Source organism: Rhinatrema bivittatum, chromosome 2, assembly GCF_901001135.1.
Source record: "Rhinatrema bivittatum chromosome 2, aRhiBiv1.1, whole genome shotgun sequence".
Taxonomy (NCBI): domain Eukaryota; kingdom Metazoa; phylum Chordata; class Amphibia; order Gymnophiona; family Rhinatrematidae; genus Rhinatrema; species Rhinatrema bivittatum.
The window spans coordinates 454,938,783-454,956,686 of record NC_042616.1 but is presented as its reverse complement, the minus strand read 5'-3'; the positions used below and the strand labels follow the sequence as shown (position 1 = coordinate 454,956,686).

Below are 17,904 nucleotides of genomic sequence, written 5' to 3'. Positions count from 1 at the left end.
GGATCGAGGACCGATCTGTGCAGCATACCAGTGGTAACCACCTTTCCTCAGGCAACCTTTTGCAGAATGTTAAAACTAATAATGGTATCATTTCTAATTGATACAGGGCAAGTACTGCTGCGTACTTGGTTCAGTGGCCCAGAGGCAAGTGTTGTGCACTGCCATGTGGAAGATCTGGTTTTAATTCCCAGGCCTGCCTTCTGCTCCCTGGGCTAGCTGGGGAGGTTGCAGAGGTAACGTTCACAGCCCCTTGGCAAAGAAAGTCTTGGCTGTTGATCAATGGCAACATCTTGTGGCCAGAGTTAGGTTCCAGAAGCAGACATGAATAATGTAATTTTGAGGAGGTGGTTTTGGGTGCAGGAGAGGATAGGGTAGTGTGGGTGGGTAGGAGTAGCTCTAAAGAGTTGTCAAATAAAAGAATGGGGGCAGAGGGATTTGAATGGGTGTTAAAAGGTGAGAAAGCTGAGGCAGACAAAGCAGAATTGGCAGCTACAGAATGACTATGGGCTTGGATCAGGCCTTTTCAAGTCTCATGTAAAGATCCAGCTCTTTGAGATTGCTTTTAAACCCAAAAACCTTGGTTCTTTCTGATTTTGACCTTTTCACAAAGGTTTTTTGTACACTGAAGTGATTACTAGAAAGTATTTGCCTTATTGGTGTGTCTCAATTAGATTGTAAGTTCCATGGAGCAGGGGCTGTCTCTATTTTATGTAACTGTACAGTGCTGCATGTAAGCATTTAGTAGCACTATAGAAATGTTAATTTGTAGAACTAGGCCTTATAAAACTCAGCTGTTTATTTCCCTTGACATTTCTCACCCCTCTCTAAACAAGTGTTTCTCAACTAAGTCCTTGGGACACATTCAACTAGTCATGTTTTCAGGAGATCCACAAATAATTTGCATGAGAAAGATCTGTATGCAATGCCTCTATTGTATGCAAATCTATCTCATGTATATTTATTGTGGACATTCTGAAAATCTGAGTAGGGTATAGCCCCGAGGACTTATTTGAAAACCCCTGCTGTAGTCAGATATCATCATCCTTAAATCATTCTTGGAGATTGGTGTCCAGGGAGACTGGAGGTTACCTATCTGCTCAGGTTTCAGGATATCCCTAATGAATATTGTAAGGGGAAATACTATATGTCCCATTACCTTGCCTAGTGGACAGCTAGGGTCTGTTTGAGTATAGTGAGGAATCCTCCAGAGCAAGAGCAGAAAGGGTAGAAAAGAGAAAACTACATATCCCAGAAGTCCAAGGGGCTCTAGAGGGTGAGGTCCTTAAGAGTGGGGAGGGATGGGTTTCCAAGGTCCTGAAGCCAGGTGGGAATTGAGGCGAGAGGCGGAGCTACGGGAAGAAAAGCAGGTAGAATCCAGGGAGTCCAAGAGGAACAGTTGCTGGTTTTAGAGCCCATGGAACCAGAGGAATCCTGGGATAAAGAACTGTGAATAAACAGCTTGTGGGTAATAGTGCTTTGCTTCAGGAATTATTAGAGCAAAAGAAGAGGGATTGCTGTAAGGTAAGCCGGGGTGCTTAAACCAAGTGTAAAGACTCCCCCCCCCCCGTTCTTTTTCCTATAAGAGGGAGGTGGCAGTCCCCTCCAGACAACCGCTGTGTTTGAAGGAACAGCTGTATTTAAGGAAAGGCAAGGTTTATTGGACTGTGTTTTAAAACCTTGGGAAGCAAGACCTGTTTTGTTGGAAAGGAGCAACCTTGGAACATAGGTTTTTGTAGCCTGTATCTGTGGATTGGAGCGCTGGCTGGGTCTTGCCTTTCCCCAGGATCTTGCAGAGGGAAATCAGCCTGGAGAAGTCCATGCAGTGGAACTAGAGACCGGAGTAACCAGCATCCTTGTTGCAATATGCATGAGATAGTTTTACATGTGTACTGCTTCGACTGAATGCAAATCTGTCTCTTGCACTGAAAACCCAAGTGGCTTGGTGTCTACGATTATTCTGAATGTTGACCTGATGAAGGGAGAATAGCTCTTGAAAGCGTCACAAATGTATTAAAGTTACTATTGCTCTCAACTTGTTTGATCTTTATTTGTACGTATCTAAATGAACTAACATCGCGACTACTCGCCCCCTCTAAAGCCAAACCAGCTCATTTCTTCCCCTTTTTCCAACCACAGTCCAGAGTGGTGGAAAGCTCTTCCTGACTCGGCTCAGACCCCAACGAGAATGAGGAATGCATTTTGCAAACAGTATGCAAACAGATTTTATTGATTCATGGAGAAAACAAACTAATTCATACACACGCTGAAATTCAGTGTTACAAAGTTCATTTTACTCTGGACAATTGGTCATCTTGATGAATGTCAGGTGGTAACTTTATATTGCATGCTCTGCTTATAATAGACAAATGGCTATCCAGCGAATTCTGCTTCTAGTGGGCAGAGTTACACTGGCCAACAAACAATGATATGGAACACTCTGCTTATCATGGAAGACTCTGCTTATCATGAGTGTGCTTATAACAGGCAATTCATTAGATGGCCATAGAGGATTTCAGTAACTAACAATGGAGTAGAAGAATCTGTGTAGCAGCTGCTGGGTAATACATATCTTACCAGCTGAATTCCAGCAGTACTAAGAAGGAACTTTCAAGATTGCAAGATCAAGGAGTTCATGACCTAATTAGTTGACAGGGTGAGCTATTCTGGCTTTCAGCTGGAAGGGTGGCCTAGCGGCTAAAGCAGTGGACTGAGGTCCAGGGAAGCCAGGATTCAAATCCCACTGATGCTCCTTGGGACCTTGGGTAAGTCATGCCCCCCTCAGGGATAAGCTTAGGGCCTGATCCACTAAAGCTTTTCTCCCAGTCTGAGTCTATGGGAAAAATGCTTAGTTAATAAGGGCCTTAGAGTGTAAACCTTTGGGGGAAAGAAAATATGTACTGTACCGGACTGTAATTCACTTTGAGCACAGGGCTGGAAAGGTGAGTAATTAAATTCAAATCCAATGTATTTGTAGTTCTATTTGTCTTTGGATAAGAGAGAAAGTGACTACAAAGTCTCACACCTTGCTAACATGAATTGGCAGCTATTTCCCAAATCAAATACAATACTTTAAATGTACTAAATTCTACTTTATGTCTAGCACGCTTTGTGAGCTTTTATGGGTATTGCTAATGATCCAAGGTGGGGGAGAGGCAAGCCGGCACAAAGCGATGCAATGACAGTGCCAGTCTCCCAGCTCTTTCACCCTTCTCTCCGTCTCTAACCGTGGAAGCCGTGCTGCTGGTAGCCGGCGGCCATGTCATGGCAGAACATCTCCAGAGCCTTCTTCATGGCAGCCTGGACATCTGCGCCAAAGTCTGCATGGTGCCGTTCCTGCAACACGTGGACCAGTTCGTCACAAAGGTACTAAAGAGCAGCAAAAAAAAAAAAGAGAGAGGACAGATTTAATGTACCGCTATCTCCTGCTGGCTTTTCTCAGTCACAAAATATTATTTTATTTTCCTGGATTTTTGTTTACCACATTCATGTGCTGGCAGGAGATAGCACTTTGAGAGTGTTAGAAGCTCAAGTCTTCCATTTATCCAGCTTATCTGGTACATCTGGGAAAGGCTGTTCAAGCTTTCCTATAGCCCTGCCAGCGGGTACCTCGGACCTGCTGGGGGAAGGGGCTGTGACTGCTCGATTCTGAGCATCTTTCTCGCGACTGCTGACTAGGTCTTGTGAAACATGGGATGGATCTAAACTGATAATTCAGCAGTAGCCATTCTGCTACAGCCTGAAAGCCTCCAGTCACCCTCTCCTGTTGAAGCAGGCTGTAAGCGGGCTTCACTTCAGAAGCGAAATCCATGCTGCTAATTATTTCTCATTCATTTCAAATAGGGTTAGCATAGGGGTCTCGGTGTGTGTGGGGGTGCTTATGTTTCTGCATGTACTATGAGTGTTTGTTTAGGATGTGGTCGGGGACTCTAGGTGCAGGCACGCTGCCACGTTTCCTTCTCATCTGCTGCCACTGCTCTCTCCCCTCAGCCTTTCCCTCTGCATCTGTCTTTGAGCAATGTCTGCGGGCCTTCGCTGCAGAATAAACATGGATGGCCGTGCCCTCCGCCTCCCTACGCTTGTTCTCAGTGATTGCATAAGTGTTTTTTCCTAAACAACAAAGCTAATGTAAAGTTAAGCTATATGAATTATGTAATTATGCTATGCAGGGGAGAAGTGGGTGGCTGAGTGGTTAAGAGTACTAGACTGGGAACCACTAGACCTGCCACAGACCCTCCTTGTGCTAAGTGACTTTATTTCCCATTGCTTCAGATACCTGCTTAGATTAAAAGCTCTCTGCATGCGATTTGTGGTAATGCTCTGCCTCTTTTAGAGTATTCTAGGCATGCTAACAGAAGAAGAATTCACATTTTGACTTTGACAGCTGGAGAGCCAAATGAGGTTTGGGGGGGGGGGGGGGGCACCCAGGCCTCTGTGCTGTGCAGGCTTGTGAGCAGCACTCCTGCAGCTGCTGGAGATCAGGCAAGAATCAATGGAAAAATGTGAATGCATGCATTCCCAGTCCTGGGCAGCAGCAGCCCATGCTCTGTCAGTTCTGAAAACATGGCTACCTTCATGTCACAGTGGCAAGGCAGACCATGCTGAAATTAGCATTTCCATTTTAAAACAAACTCTAGAACTGATGGGACCAGTAGGCTGGTGGTTGGCACCCTGTTACACCTTTCCTTTGTACCAGGCAGCTCATTTGGCCTAACAGTTCAATCGGACATGGCGCCCCCGCTGGGGGTAAGGAGCCAGAAGTCTTCAGTTGCAGTCATCTGCAATTTCCTTCTCAGTTTTTGAGCCCCTCCCATTGAACCCAACCATTGCAGTGATAATCCAGAGCCAGGGTCGGCCCGCTGCCTGTGACTCTCGTGGGACCCTGGTACATGTGCACCCTAAGGCTGGGTGGCTTTTGAGCTTCCTCTCTCTTGGGAGCGTGAAAGCTGTCTCTGCAGTAGTTTCTGAAGCTGGTCTAGAGAATCAAATTTCGCTAGCACACTTACAGTATTTTTTTTTTTAATAGCCACTTGTGCCCTCAGCAGTCTCTTCTGACCCTGTCCCTCCCCACACGGGTTTGCCTAGGTGGCACAGAAACCATCTGCCGGCTCCAGGGCTGGAAGGCGACTCGTCACCAGTTGGCCAACAGGGACCATAGCCCTGAAGCCCCAAGTGTATCACTTTTGAGGTGTACCCAAGCCTGAGCAGCTCCATCAGATGGGGTGTTTGAGCCTGGATGCTCCACACTGTGGTGCTCCGAGCCACAGGCCCAGCCCCCCCCACCGCGTTCTGGGTCCCATTTCCTGCTTATGCTCCTGCTATCTGGGTTGTTGTGACCAGCAGTGCAGTTGAAGTTGGGTCCAGCGAGAGAATGCCAAACGTGCTTAGAGTGGAAGACCCAGAGTGGCACTAGTAATTGTTCTCAAGCTGTTGCCAACTTGCCTGTCACAGGAGCTGGCTGCTGATATATTAGACTTCTATCTGAAAAGCAAAAGGTCATAGAAGAATATGGGGATATACTTGTGTAACCAGTGTGTGTGTCCTGCACAGGTGGGGGCCATAAAAGTATTTGTAAGTTCTTTGGGGAAGGGACCCTGGCTCGCTCCTCTTTGTGCCCCTTTCCCCAAAGTGTGGATCCTTTTTGTTGGGGGGGGGGGGGGGGAAAGATTTACTTTCAGGGCCCAGTGCAGGGGTGACTTCCTCCTTACTGAGATTTCCCTGGAAGAGGGGTGATCTCTTCATTGTGTGCTATGTAGTAAAAACCAGGCAGGACCCACTGGGCAAGTGTCCAAAATAAAAAACTTTAACAGTTCAGAACTGGGCGAATAATGGCACAATAAATATGAATCCAGCACCACAAGTCTTCTTTCTTTCGTTACAGTTTTTATTCAGGCAAGGGATCCAGCCCCCCCCCCCCCCCTTTCCTGGATTAGGCAAAGTGAAGGTCCTAGTGGGCAGGGTAACCCTAAGATGGTTGGGGAAAACCGCTTCCAAAGACAGCCAAAATCCTGGCCATGCTCAGAGAGTAAATCCTCTCTCTCTCTCTCCATGAGGTGAAGACTCCTGATGGGTGTCCTTATTGATTTTCAAAAGTCTCTTACAGTTAGTAGATCTCTTCTATTTAAGACGATGGGATCCCTTTTGAGAGGGATTCGGCTGGAAATGTTTCTTCCCAGGTCCTTACAGATGGTTAGGAAGAGGGGCTGAAAAACACTGCCTCCCAGGTCATCACAAAACAATCGCTTTTGGTCCCCAAAAAGGAAAGAACACTGGAGTTGCCCCTTGCAACGGGGTCACTACCTTGCAGGGCAGCTCTTCCCTGTCCCTGAGTGTCCCAAACACAAGGTTCCCAAGCCCCAAATCCAGGAAAGGCCCAGGTCCAGCAAGACTCCTACCACATAAAGGTCTAAAAATCCAAAAAAATTCCATTAAAGAAACCCTTACCCAGCAGGGAGTGGATAGGCAGGGAAATCCCCTCACTCGGAAACTACCAGCCAGGAGGGCCAGAGTCCTAAGAGTAGGCCCAAAATCAACCTAGGTAAAAATCTCCAACCTTCCTCCTGAACTGCAAACTTGTACTGCCCCCAGAGCTCTTGGCAGAGCGCTGCCAGCAAACCTCTGAAGTGGGATGTCCATTCCAGCTCCCTCAAGAGGAGAGGCTGCACATGACTGAATCCTCCCCTAATTATTCCCTCACTCACTGCACTTCCATCACTTGTCCCAGGGCTTACTTACTGGTAACCTGACGGGATGGTCGGGTTACACTTGGAGAAGAAGTATCAGCAAAATTTGTTTTCGATAATTCAATTGGGAGTTTTAAAAAAAATTCCACACACAAAGATTTATTAACAACAATAGCAATAATGTTCGAAACATTATCGCCGGCAGCGGTGCCACCGCCGCTTGGTATATTTCCCTCCCTAACCCCGCCCTGACTCCTCCCCCTCCCCCTAATTTAAATCTTACTGCCGCGATAAGGCCCTAATGCACACGAGATAAGGGTCTATCGCGGCTTGGAAAATAACCACCTTAGTTTAAGAAAGAGTATGTGTCTTTGTGTGTGTCAGCGTGTATGTGCCAATAAAGTTTCTGCAATCTAAAAATCTGTGACTGAGCGTGTGTGTGTCTGACACTGGCTGGCAGTGTCATTACTTGCAACTGGTTCAAGAGCCAAAATCCAGGTTTTATTTCTATAAGAGATATAAGCAGATGTGTAGAGGGCCCAACCAATTTGAATGGATGAAATGGGGGCTGCAGCTCTGTTCACCCTTGGTCTAGAATGTGCTCAACTTCTTAGTTATTTAGGAAAGATGAATTTTATTTTGGAGATATTTAGGCTTAATTCTGCCGGATTCCAGGGTTAACTTGGTGTGCTTTTGGGAGCCGTTGATACGTGCTGCAGGGAAAGTACATGAGTGCGTCAGTTTCCCCATGGGCCGGTTTTGAAAAAAATTCCTCAGGCTGATATTTTCCTGCAGTCCGCCCCTGGCGCTTGCACACATCATAGAAAGTATAAACACAGCAAAAATAGATCTCTTTCTATATATATTAACATAGTACAGTAAAAAAACAAAAAATTCCTCTATCTTAGAAGTGTTTCAGAAATTGCTTTGTGATAGTCTGGTAACATCTGTTTGCCTTATGGGTTCTGAGATTTGTTTTTTTTTTAAATTCATGAAATCACAAGACAGTGAGAAACCCGTTGCTTAGCAGAGTACACATCTGGAGCTCTGCATGATCCCATATCATAGCTGTGGCCAGATGTATGGTGTGAGCTGGAAGTCACAGAGCAGTTGCAACACAAAAAAAAAAATAAAAATCGCTCTCCACAAATGCTGAACATCAAATACACATCTCACCTATTATATGAGAAGTGCTGTGACCTTCATAGACTTTGCACACTGACCTCACTCATTATTAGAGTGATTGACGTATGCTCTGAGAATGCAGCTGAGTTATAATCACAGGTCACATCAACTACTTTTTAGTACATTTTGAGTCTGCAAATAAAAGAACTTATCTTTCTTTGGAAGGGACTCCTTTTATCCCTTCAGCACCAGCCGGACACTGATCAAGTGTTTTGTTATTATTGAATGGCTTAAACACTTCTCGTCAGCATCCAAGAGCCTAGGTCTTGTTGCTAGTCAGGTGACAACAGTGTGCTGTACACGTGCTTATGGCTCTGCACAAGGCTGACGTTAGACACATTTGGGCCCAGAAAGTAAGAACTGGGCCCGGCCAAGGCCAAGCTCCCTGAAGCTCTGCCGCCGTAACTTCACTCAGGTTGGCCAAGGGGGAAGGCCCCTTTCTGGCACTGGGGGCCCCAGGTAGTTTCCCTGCTTGTCCCCCTCCCCCCCCAAACCCACTGTGGCTACACGTACCTCCAGGAACTTCACAGGGATCTTGTGCGTCAAGGCGTGGCTCTGTGCCAGAGGCTTCAGCTCCGCCTCGTGGTGCCCCTTCTTCTTCAGGATTTTGCCTAGAGCGGTCAGAACGGTGTTGCCATGTTTCTTCAGGTCCTCTGAGTGTGACAGCTCGTCTGGCTTCAGGTGCTTGAACCTGTCAAAGAGCTCCAGGGTCTCGGGGTGCTTATGGAAGAGCCTGCGGGGGGGAGCCAGAGGGGTATGGTAAACGTCAGCACGGCAACAGCCAGGGTTCAATTGCAGCAGCAGCAGCAAAGAGTTCAAGGCAGTGTTTATTTTGGCCCTTCCAGACCCAAAAGCCTCCTTATTGTTTTCCTGAGGGACTGATTGGGGTGCTGACATCTTCGGCTGAGGTTCCTTGGAATGTGGAGAAGGCAGGTGGCGAGGGGGCAGGGTTTTATAGGCACGTGGTTTTTTTTGTATTTGTGCCTTTTGCATGCTTAACGATTCCTTAGCTGCCCAAATGTATGTATTTGCTTCAAGAGGAAAAGGGACCTAACAGTAGCACTTGTGCTGCAAAAACTCCCCTAATTAGCTGGAAAATAAACACCTACATTTACAATCCATAAACATGTTTTTCAGGGTTGGGTTTTTAATTGGGGTAGGTGTATGTTTTAATTTCTTATATTTGCCAGTTTTACCATAATTATATTAATTTTTTTTGTAACTCTCCTTGATATCTCTTTAAATTGAAAGTGGGATAATTAAAGTTAATAAATATAAAAAAAAAAAGAAACAAAAGGAAATGCTTTCACAACAACAGAAAAACGACTCTTAAAGCAGCTTATTAACTTTGGCAACTAACAGGGTCATTCATCAAGCCGCGCTCTGGCCTTATTGCTTGTGTTAGGGCCTTATGGCACGCGATAACGCCCTGCCGCACATGGTTCCAGCCGCATCGCGGCAGTACAAGTTCAAATTAGTGGAAGGGGGAGGAGTGAGGGCGGGGTTGTGTCCCGGCAGCGCTGCGGGCAATAATGTTTTACACAGCACCGCGGGAAATAACTACACACCTTTTCCCGTGGCGCTATGGATGCGAAAGTGGGCGGCCCGGCCGCACATGTGGCAGGCAAAAATGCCCTACTGTGATGCCGGCTGCACAGTTTCCCCTTTTTATAGCGCAGCTCACCATTCCGCTCTAAATATAAATATAAGCAGAATGATGAATCTAAGCCAAAGTCTGCACGGATGTAAGGACCTCCCCCTCCCACCCCAAGGCAGTGGTTCTCCACCTTTCCTGACTTCTGTACCCCTTTTTAAGTACCTGAGATATGCCCTGCAAGGCTTATAGCTGGAGATGCAGGTCATGATCACATCGCTCCGGCTTTGCGGGGGTTGCATTGGCTACCGGTCGAGAGTACAATGTTAACATTCTCACATTAACTTTTAAAGCGCTTTTTAAATCTTAGCAGCAGAATATTTTGCACGCCGGCGTGTTCACTGCGCTCAAAGGCGCATGGCTGCTGGCGGTTCCTTCCCTTAAGCTGCTTCGTCTAGTTGAAACTCTCACCAGGGCTTTTGCAATAGCCGCTCCCATTCCCTGGCAAGCACTTTCACAATATTTATGGGGTGAAGGATGCTGTCTTATGCTCCATAAAAAAAAAACAAAAAACCAAAACTGAAAGCTGATTCATTTCCTTTTGCTTTCTCTGATTAATAGACTGTGTGGGAATGTGTATCTGCTGCTCCTAGTGGTATTTTGGGGCTAATCTTCAAAAGGATTTACACGTGTAAACGTAACTACTGTTGTAGCAATCTTTAAAAGACATTTAACTGCATAAAGTGCACTCACTCGTGATTATCTTATGGGACAATTCAATGGCATATGTGGTAGCAATTTTCAAAAGCCCACTTTCATGGGTAAAGTGCATTTACACATGTAAATCCTTTTGAAAACGACCCTCTAAATGTTTTATATATATGTTAATGTTACTTACCAAGAAGTACTAGGTTGGCAGAATATAAATAATTTTAAATAAATAAATGTACACCCTAGTTTGGAAAAATGCATAATTATACTTATGTTTTTCATTTTATTTCTCTGTATAAGGGTTCTCCCCTCCCCTTCTAACTTTGGGCCTGGTTTACTAAAGCTTTTCTCCCATTCTAAGTCTGTGAAAAATATTTAGAAAATGAAGATCTCTTTTTTTCTGTTTCCCCTTTTCATTTTTTCTTTCCTTCTATCCTTGCCTCCTTTCTTCAAACTCTTTCATACATCTATCGGATCTTTCTTTAATCTCATTTCTCTCCATCTTTTTTCAACTATTTCTCTCTGGTTTACCTCTCGCCCTCCCATTTTTCTCTTTCCCTACTGACTCCTCTGAGCACTCTCTCTTCTTTCTGGCTGACCCTCCCTCTCCTGCTCCCTATCTTCGTGCTCTTCATCTCCCTCTCCCTGACCCTTTTCCTAAACTTCCTAAGCCCTCATCTCCTTGTATCTGGCTTTATCTCTGTATCTCCCAGCCCTCAATCTTCCTCTCTCTTTCCCCTATACCTTCCATTCCTCCATTTCCCTGTCACCCTACCTCTTTCCCCCATTTCTCCCTCTCTTCTATCCCCTATTAGTCTTTCACCTCCCTCGATTAAATCTCCCCCCCTCCCCGTCAGCCAACCCTCCCCATCCCTTCTCTTCTACCCGTCAGGCTCTCTCCAGCTGCCAGCCCATCTCCACTCTCTGCTCTCCTCATCTCCTGCTCTTGGGCCTCTCCCTCCCACAGCAACTGGAGAGCAGCATCAGAACCAGCACCACGTGCACAGGAGCGAGGGGACTCGGGAGAAGCCGCAGCGCCAAAGCAGAGACAGCGGGCACCTCATGCAGGGGACCGTGAAAGTGCTGCGTTCCCTGTCTCCACAGCTCCTTCCTCTTCTTCCAGTTAGGAACCCCCATGCAAGAGGGGAGACAGGAGAAAGGAGAGTCAGAGCTGTGGGAACAGGAAAAATAATATTTTCACTGTCCACTGAAGTGCCTGCTCTCTCTGCTTTAGTTACAGACCCAGCTGCCTTTACTCTGCTCTTCTTGTCCTAGTGTTGGCAGCCTCGGTCACCCCTCTCCTGAGTAGCAGCAGTGTTGCTGCCACATAATATCTCCATTTTTCTTCACCAGGTCAGGGCCCGGCGGCCCCGCCGGGGTCGGCCGGAGTAGGGGAGTGGAGAGGAGGTGAGGTGGGGGTGACTGTTTTCTGCAGTTTGGGTGGTGATGGTGGTCTGTTTGTGTACCCTCTGACAGGCTTCCAGGCACTCCCAGGGATACACGTGCCCCCAGGTGAGAACCGCTGCACCGAGTATAAATGTTAAGACAATAAATCTTACCCTCAGTGAGTGAAGAAGACCCATATGGCCCACCTTATGTGGGAGTCGTTTTCAATGTTATCTAAGTTGTCCAAAATAGAATCTTGAGAGGGAGAGAGGGAGAGTGGGAGAGGAGCTGTGTGGGAGAGAGTTTCAGACTGACCTGCTCTCTGGAATGAGGGGGGAACTGGAGAGAAGGGAGGTTCTTTTCAGGTCCAAGAGGAGCAGAAAAAGGGTTTAAGTGACCCAGGAGGAAAAAGTGTCTGATAACATAAATTTACTGAGAATCAACAACTGCAATCACTGGAGTGCTTGCCTTCCCCACCAGAGGAGAGAAGAGAGATCCTGAGGGGCTGCAAAGACTGCAGGTATAAAAGGCAAAGTCGGTAGGACCAGCAGAAAATACTTCATCTGCTCTTAGGGAACTCTTGGAGGTCAGGGAGGCTAAAGGGATTCCATGAATTTGCATTTGAGTTGAAGAAGGACTGGAATTCTGGAAGTAGTAACTTTTGTCAATTCAGCTCATAGGAAATGTTTTTTTCACTCGGCGCACAATCAAGCTATTGAATCTGTTGCTGGAGGATGTGGTCAAGGCAATAACTTAGTGGGGGTTCAAAAGAGGGTTGGACAAGTTCCTGAAGGAAAAATCCATAAACAGTTATTCGCAGGACAGACTTAGGAAAGCCAGTGTTTGTCCCTGGGAGTGAGAAACAAGAAATACATCAACTATCGGGGATCTAGTGGGTACTTCTGACCCAGACTGGCCACTGTTGGAAACAGAATGCTGGGTTTAATGGAGCTGGGGTTGTTTCGTCATGCGAGAGAGAGAGAGAGAGAGAAAGAGAGAGAGAGATCACGTGACGACAATCACCGCCTAGGGCAGCTGGACACCCTTCCACCGGCACTACCTTGTTTTTGAGCTAGCATGGCTCTTCTTATGTTCCTAAACCACTGGGGTTAAGCTAGTGTCCCTAGCGCCTCTTTTTACCGCCGGGCCTAATTTAAATAAATTAAGATACTGAATCGCGCACACAGGAGAGTGGGCGTTCGCCTGCTCTCCCGCGTTTTTACTGTATCGGGCCTATTGAGATGGATACCGTCCAGAGGTGGCAGTCACTGATTTTCTTTCTTTAAGCAAAACAAATTGCAGCCACCCAGCTGTGAGATCCTCAGTCATGAAGTGAGTTGCTGAGGGTAAAGCCTTTGTCCTTTTATGAGAAAAGAGGAGAAGCGCTCTCCCGCTCACAAAACAGTAGGAAAACCCACAAGAATAGGCCCATTACATCTGCATGGAAAGCCAAGTGAGCTTCCTACTGGAAAGAGAAGGCCAGCGAATTCACTGTCCCCCCCCTAAAAGCAGCTCCCAGGACAGGGGGTTCCCAGAAAACGGTTCCAAGACTCCCACAGCTCCCCATGCAGCTGCCACTTTATAGACTCGAAAAAACGTCTCCCATAAAGATGGACTACAGTATGTACATTGATTTTCCACGCTCCAAACAATTCAACCACAGCAACTCTATCAGTAATGAGCAGGATGCCCTTATGTATAATATAAATAATAAGATGTATCACAAATATGTGTTTACATGCCTAAAGGCTGAAAGCTTCAGCCTGAGAGTGGGACACCCTGGCCTGGATTCAGCACGCCTGTGAACTTGAGTTCTGCTTTTTGATTTATTTATTTAAAATAATTTATTAATCACTTTCCAGATCAAATCTTCCAAAGCGATTTACAACCAAATTTAAAACAATCAAATAATCACAAGTAAATAATAAAATGAAATTAAAAAAACATCATTATCTAAGCTATATGTTTGTGCCATTTGAAGATCTGAAAATACAGAGGAAAGCCACTATCTTAAGCTGCTTTTCTGAGCTTAGTGTAGAATGGTGAGGAGGGGTGGCTGGGTGGACTTTTTCTCACCTACTTCTCCCTACCCCCTGCAGATAAGCTTTCTGGGCAGTGGTTCCCCTCCTCCTCCCCTTTGTGGCACCTTCATAATCCACTTCCTGTATGGATAACATCTGCCTGTCTCTCCCTATCCTCTTCTCCCCTTCCTTGAGTAACCCTTACTGTGAATTTCCACTCTGACATACTAATAAAAGCAAGGTCCCTTTAAGACTTCCGCAGCTCCTACAGTTATCACTAGGGGTCTCTTGTTTGCTTGTGAGTTAGTTGATACAACAGACAAGCAGAGGAAGCTACTCCCAGAGCTAATTAAGTTCTGAATAACAGCCTGTGGATGGACTCTAATATTATTATTTTATTGAAAAAAAGGTGAGTGGTTTATCTATATGCTGTACTATAAATACAACTTTGATGGCAATTGCTTAATGAGTAACATGCACTTATTATTGTTGTGGCTGTGATTCAGGCAGAGTGTGGGGAACACCACCTCCAGAGTGGTGCAGGATGATGGGTGAGGCTGGAGCAGGGCTTGACTGGCATGGAGTGAAGGTAATGCTGGAACCAGGACTTGGATTGGAGCGGCATGGAAATAAGACTGGAACTCTGGAACAAAGAGTCCAGGTAAGAGTGGAACTGGAACTCTGGAATAGAGCGCTGGTAATTTAAGGCTAAGGCTGGACTAGAACAGATTAATTCCAGGACAAGTCAAGGCAAGCCAAGGACAACACAGAACAAAAAGCCGGAAGGCAACAATGCAGGTAGGCCCCGAGGGGCAAGGCAAGGAGAGGCTTCGAGAGGCCACAGAGCAAGGAAGGCCTAGATAGGCCAGAGTGCAGGAAGGCCGGATGGCCAAATGGCAAGACAAGGCTAAGAGCGGAGGGCCCCCGGGCCTCAAGACAAGGCAAAGATAGGCCTGAAAAGGCTGCAAGGCAAAAGAGGTTAAGGCAGGGAGCCAAGAAAGACTTGATGCAGAAGCATTGAGGCAAGGAACAGACAGAGTTAGTAGGGCTGGAGTCTGGGTGTGGTGCAGGCAGGGAGGAGGAGCTTGGCCATCCTGGAGAGTGTGCTCATAGAGGTTCCCTGGTAGAGTTGAGCTGTAAGACTGAGGCATGAGACCAGGGACCCACTGGTGGAAAACAGTCCTAAGCGGAGCTTGCCGGGGTCCCCTGGTGGAAGGGAGGCTGCACAATTATGAGGAGGTTTCATTGGTAAAAAGTTCATTTCAGTATTGTGTTTTTCACTGAAGTAACGTGAATTGTTGTTAAACTGTAGTTTGAAAGTTTGTCAATTCTTTATTGATATTATCTTGCATTGTTTTATGTAAGAAATATGACTCAAATACATTGTGTGTTATATTACAGTGTAAAAAAAAGTTTAACCTGTTCGTCTAGTCTCTAGTGAGTTAGTTACTTCAGCAGACAAGCAGAGGACTGCATTGGAAATCATGATCAGAATGAGCTCTGAATAAAAGCTATGGAGGGTTCTCAGTACTATTGCTTGTTTGAAAAAGAGGTGAGTGCTTTATATGCTTGAGTGTAGATCAAAAGTTGATGGTACTTGCTTAACCAATGATATAAGTGCATTTACTGTGACTAGGTTTCAGTGGAAAAGCATTCCTTTTCAGTGCTGTGTTTTTCATTCCAGTAACTTGAATGTGTTGTTAAACTGTAGTTTGAAACTCCAGGCTACCTTTTTTTTTTCTCAAACAAATAATATTATTAAGATCCTTCCACAGTTTTAATTCAGACCTCGATTAGTTTTGGAAATGGCTTCCACTGCAGTCTTCTGTTTGTCTGCTATAGTAACTATGCAGATTAAACTAGTTTATACTGCAATATAACACATTCTGCATTTCAAGTCATATTTTTCTGCCATAGAGCAATGCAGGCTAATATCAATAAAGAATTGACAGTTTGCCGAGAAAGAAGCTGCAAGGCTGAACAACTGCTCAGCCCCACTGCCGTTTGAAGTTTCAGCCCTGCAGGAAGTAAGTCCATGCAGAGACAGTAGGACTGCATTTACAAAACCTATGCACACACACAAAATCAAACTGAACCAGTATTCACCTGCCACATCAAGAACTGAGCTCAGCAACATTATAGAATTGCAAGTTTAAATATTACTAATTTATTGTTTTTGTTAATTTATTGTTTTTTGCTGATTATATCTATCACTCATTAATGTTATAGTTTAATTCTGCCCTATCTTCCGACATCCATGTTTTACGCTCCCTGTTTTAATGTAACTTATCATTTCTACTTAGACGTTAATTGGTTTCCCCATGTTCTAATGTAAACCGGTACGATAAGACCTGGTCTTGAGATTCGGTATAGTAAAAGAAGTTAAATAAATAAAATAAATAAATAATCCAATCCTAGCAGAGTGTTCTACATTGTATTTGGTGGAAATACTAGCTGAGTTAATCCATGCATATTTATACTAGTGTGAAGATCACACTTTTTTTATCTGATTGCCTCCGTAAAAAACTCATTTGTTCAATTTCTTTATTGTGTTGAATGTTGTATTGTTACTGAGTGTCCTAATGACTGCATGCTCAGAAGTAGCAAGCATGTAGGAGATTGATTGATTGATCTATGGAGATGGATTTGTTTTCCTGCTCCAAAGCACAAACATTTGCAGCCAGAATTCCATCTTGAGGAACCCTGGTGAAAGTGAGGAGGTTGCTGATTAAGGTTATTTTTTTGTTTGTTTCAGCCCTCTACCCTGTAACTACCTCTCTTCACCTGCAGAGCCTCAGCTGAGAAGTGAGAGAGGTTTCCCTGCCCCCGATCTTTCTTTGCTCTTCATTCTCTCTGCCCTGCTACCTCTTTTTCTCTCCCTGTTCTCTCCCACCCCTGCCTCTTCCTTCCACCCTCCTGCTCGCTCTTGAACCTTTCCTCTTTCCTTCCTGCCTTCCCCAGCTTGATCCTGGTTCGGGATCCCTTCTTCTCTCCACCTCCACCCAGCTTGATCCCTGGATAAGTCCTGCCTGTCTGCAGCTTGATCCCTAGTCCTCTTCTCTTTGTTTCACTCATCTCATGGGTTCAGTCAAGCCTTCTTTAGGGGTTATTACTGATACTCATTTAACCCTGAAACCTCAGATTAAGGCATTTACAAAAATGGCTTTAAGTTAACACTAGTTCGTCCGGTTAAGTTTTTTATTTTTCACCAACTAATTTTTGTAGTGTCATTCAAGCAATTGTTTTTTCACATCTAGGTTTTTGAAATATGCTTTATTTAGGTCTGCCTGCTTGTTTGCTCTGTGTACTGCAGCTAATAGAGAGTGCTGCTGCTAGACTAAGAAGTGGGACTCCACATGCTGAACACATTACTCCCATCTTGTTCACCTTGCACTGACTGCCTGGATCCTGGCAGATTCAATTTAAGCAACGCTCAAAAGTCCAAATTGTAGAGGCTCTCTACAAGTCAATTTTCCCCCATTCAATCCAGAATATACACTTTGAAAATCACTTAATTCATGAAACATGAGGACCTTATACCCGGTAATGCCTAATAACATCACCAATCTATTTTTAGTGCCTTACTTTCAGTATTCTCATGTGCCCTTGTTACACAGGTTGTAGTAGACCAGTGCATCAACAAAAACGTGATCAAACAGAAAAATGTTCACTTAACCTGCTATGAAGAGGTTGCGATTCTCTGCAACATCACAAGCTCTAACAAGACTTCAGAGTTTCAAACTTCAGCAAAAAGCTCCAAAGCCCTGACGCAGAACCACATTGGGAAACCATTGTCTTCCTCGTGGGGCATTTCACCGCTGTTCATTGAGTAACTTGTTGACATTCATCCCTTAAGCAGCCTTACGTATTTACTTTTCATTATGTTGATTGTTTTAATGTGTTGTATTCTGCTGAGATCTCATCTTGGATTGGCGGAATATAAATGATGATAAATAAATACAGTCAGGGTTGTTGCGCTGCACCACTGCTTGGCTGACGGGTACCATTGTCACTAGTGTTAACTGTGGTGTCAATTGTAACATCTTTGTGGTTGGTGCTTCACTGTGGAAGTGATCCTTGTTAAACTCTGCTCACAATTTTAAATGTATTCTAGCCAGTTTGTACATTGATTTAAAGTTGTTTCATACACTGTTGCTGAAGAAGGTTTAAAGGAGGACTATATTTAAAACTTGGTCTTTTTAATGTTTCTGTAGGCATCTGGTTAGGTGGTCAGTGGGTCTCCCAAATTAGGCTTTGCATTTGTGGCAGCTCTTGTTATTTAAATGCAGTGCAAAAAAAACTTAGTAAGGCCAGAGAAATCCTTCTC

At 45.1% G+C, this 17,904-nt stretch overlaps 1 protein-coding gene across 1 annotated transcript in view; it reads right to left on the bottom strand.

Annotated features, from left to right (window-relative positions):
- Window positions 1–2,204: 2,204 nt before the first annotated feature.
- MB (myoglobin) overlaps window positions 2,205–17,904 on the bottom strand; it is a 48,870-nt gene continuing 33,170 nt past the window's right edge. Inside the window, exons 2-3 of the mRNA XM_029590382.1 lie at window positions 8,379–8,598; window positions 2,205–3,366 (exon numbers count right to left, since the gene is read on the bottom strand). Of these exons, the coding sequence (XP_029446242.1) occupies window positions 3,220–3,366; window positions 8,379–8,598 (367 nt within the window). The 3' untranslated portion in view covers window positions 2,205–3,219. The remainder of the gene's footprint in view (window positions 3,367–8,378; window positions 8,599–17,904) is intronic.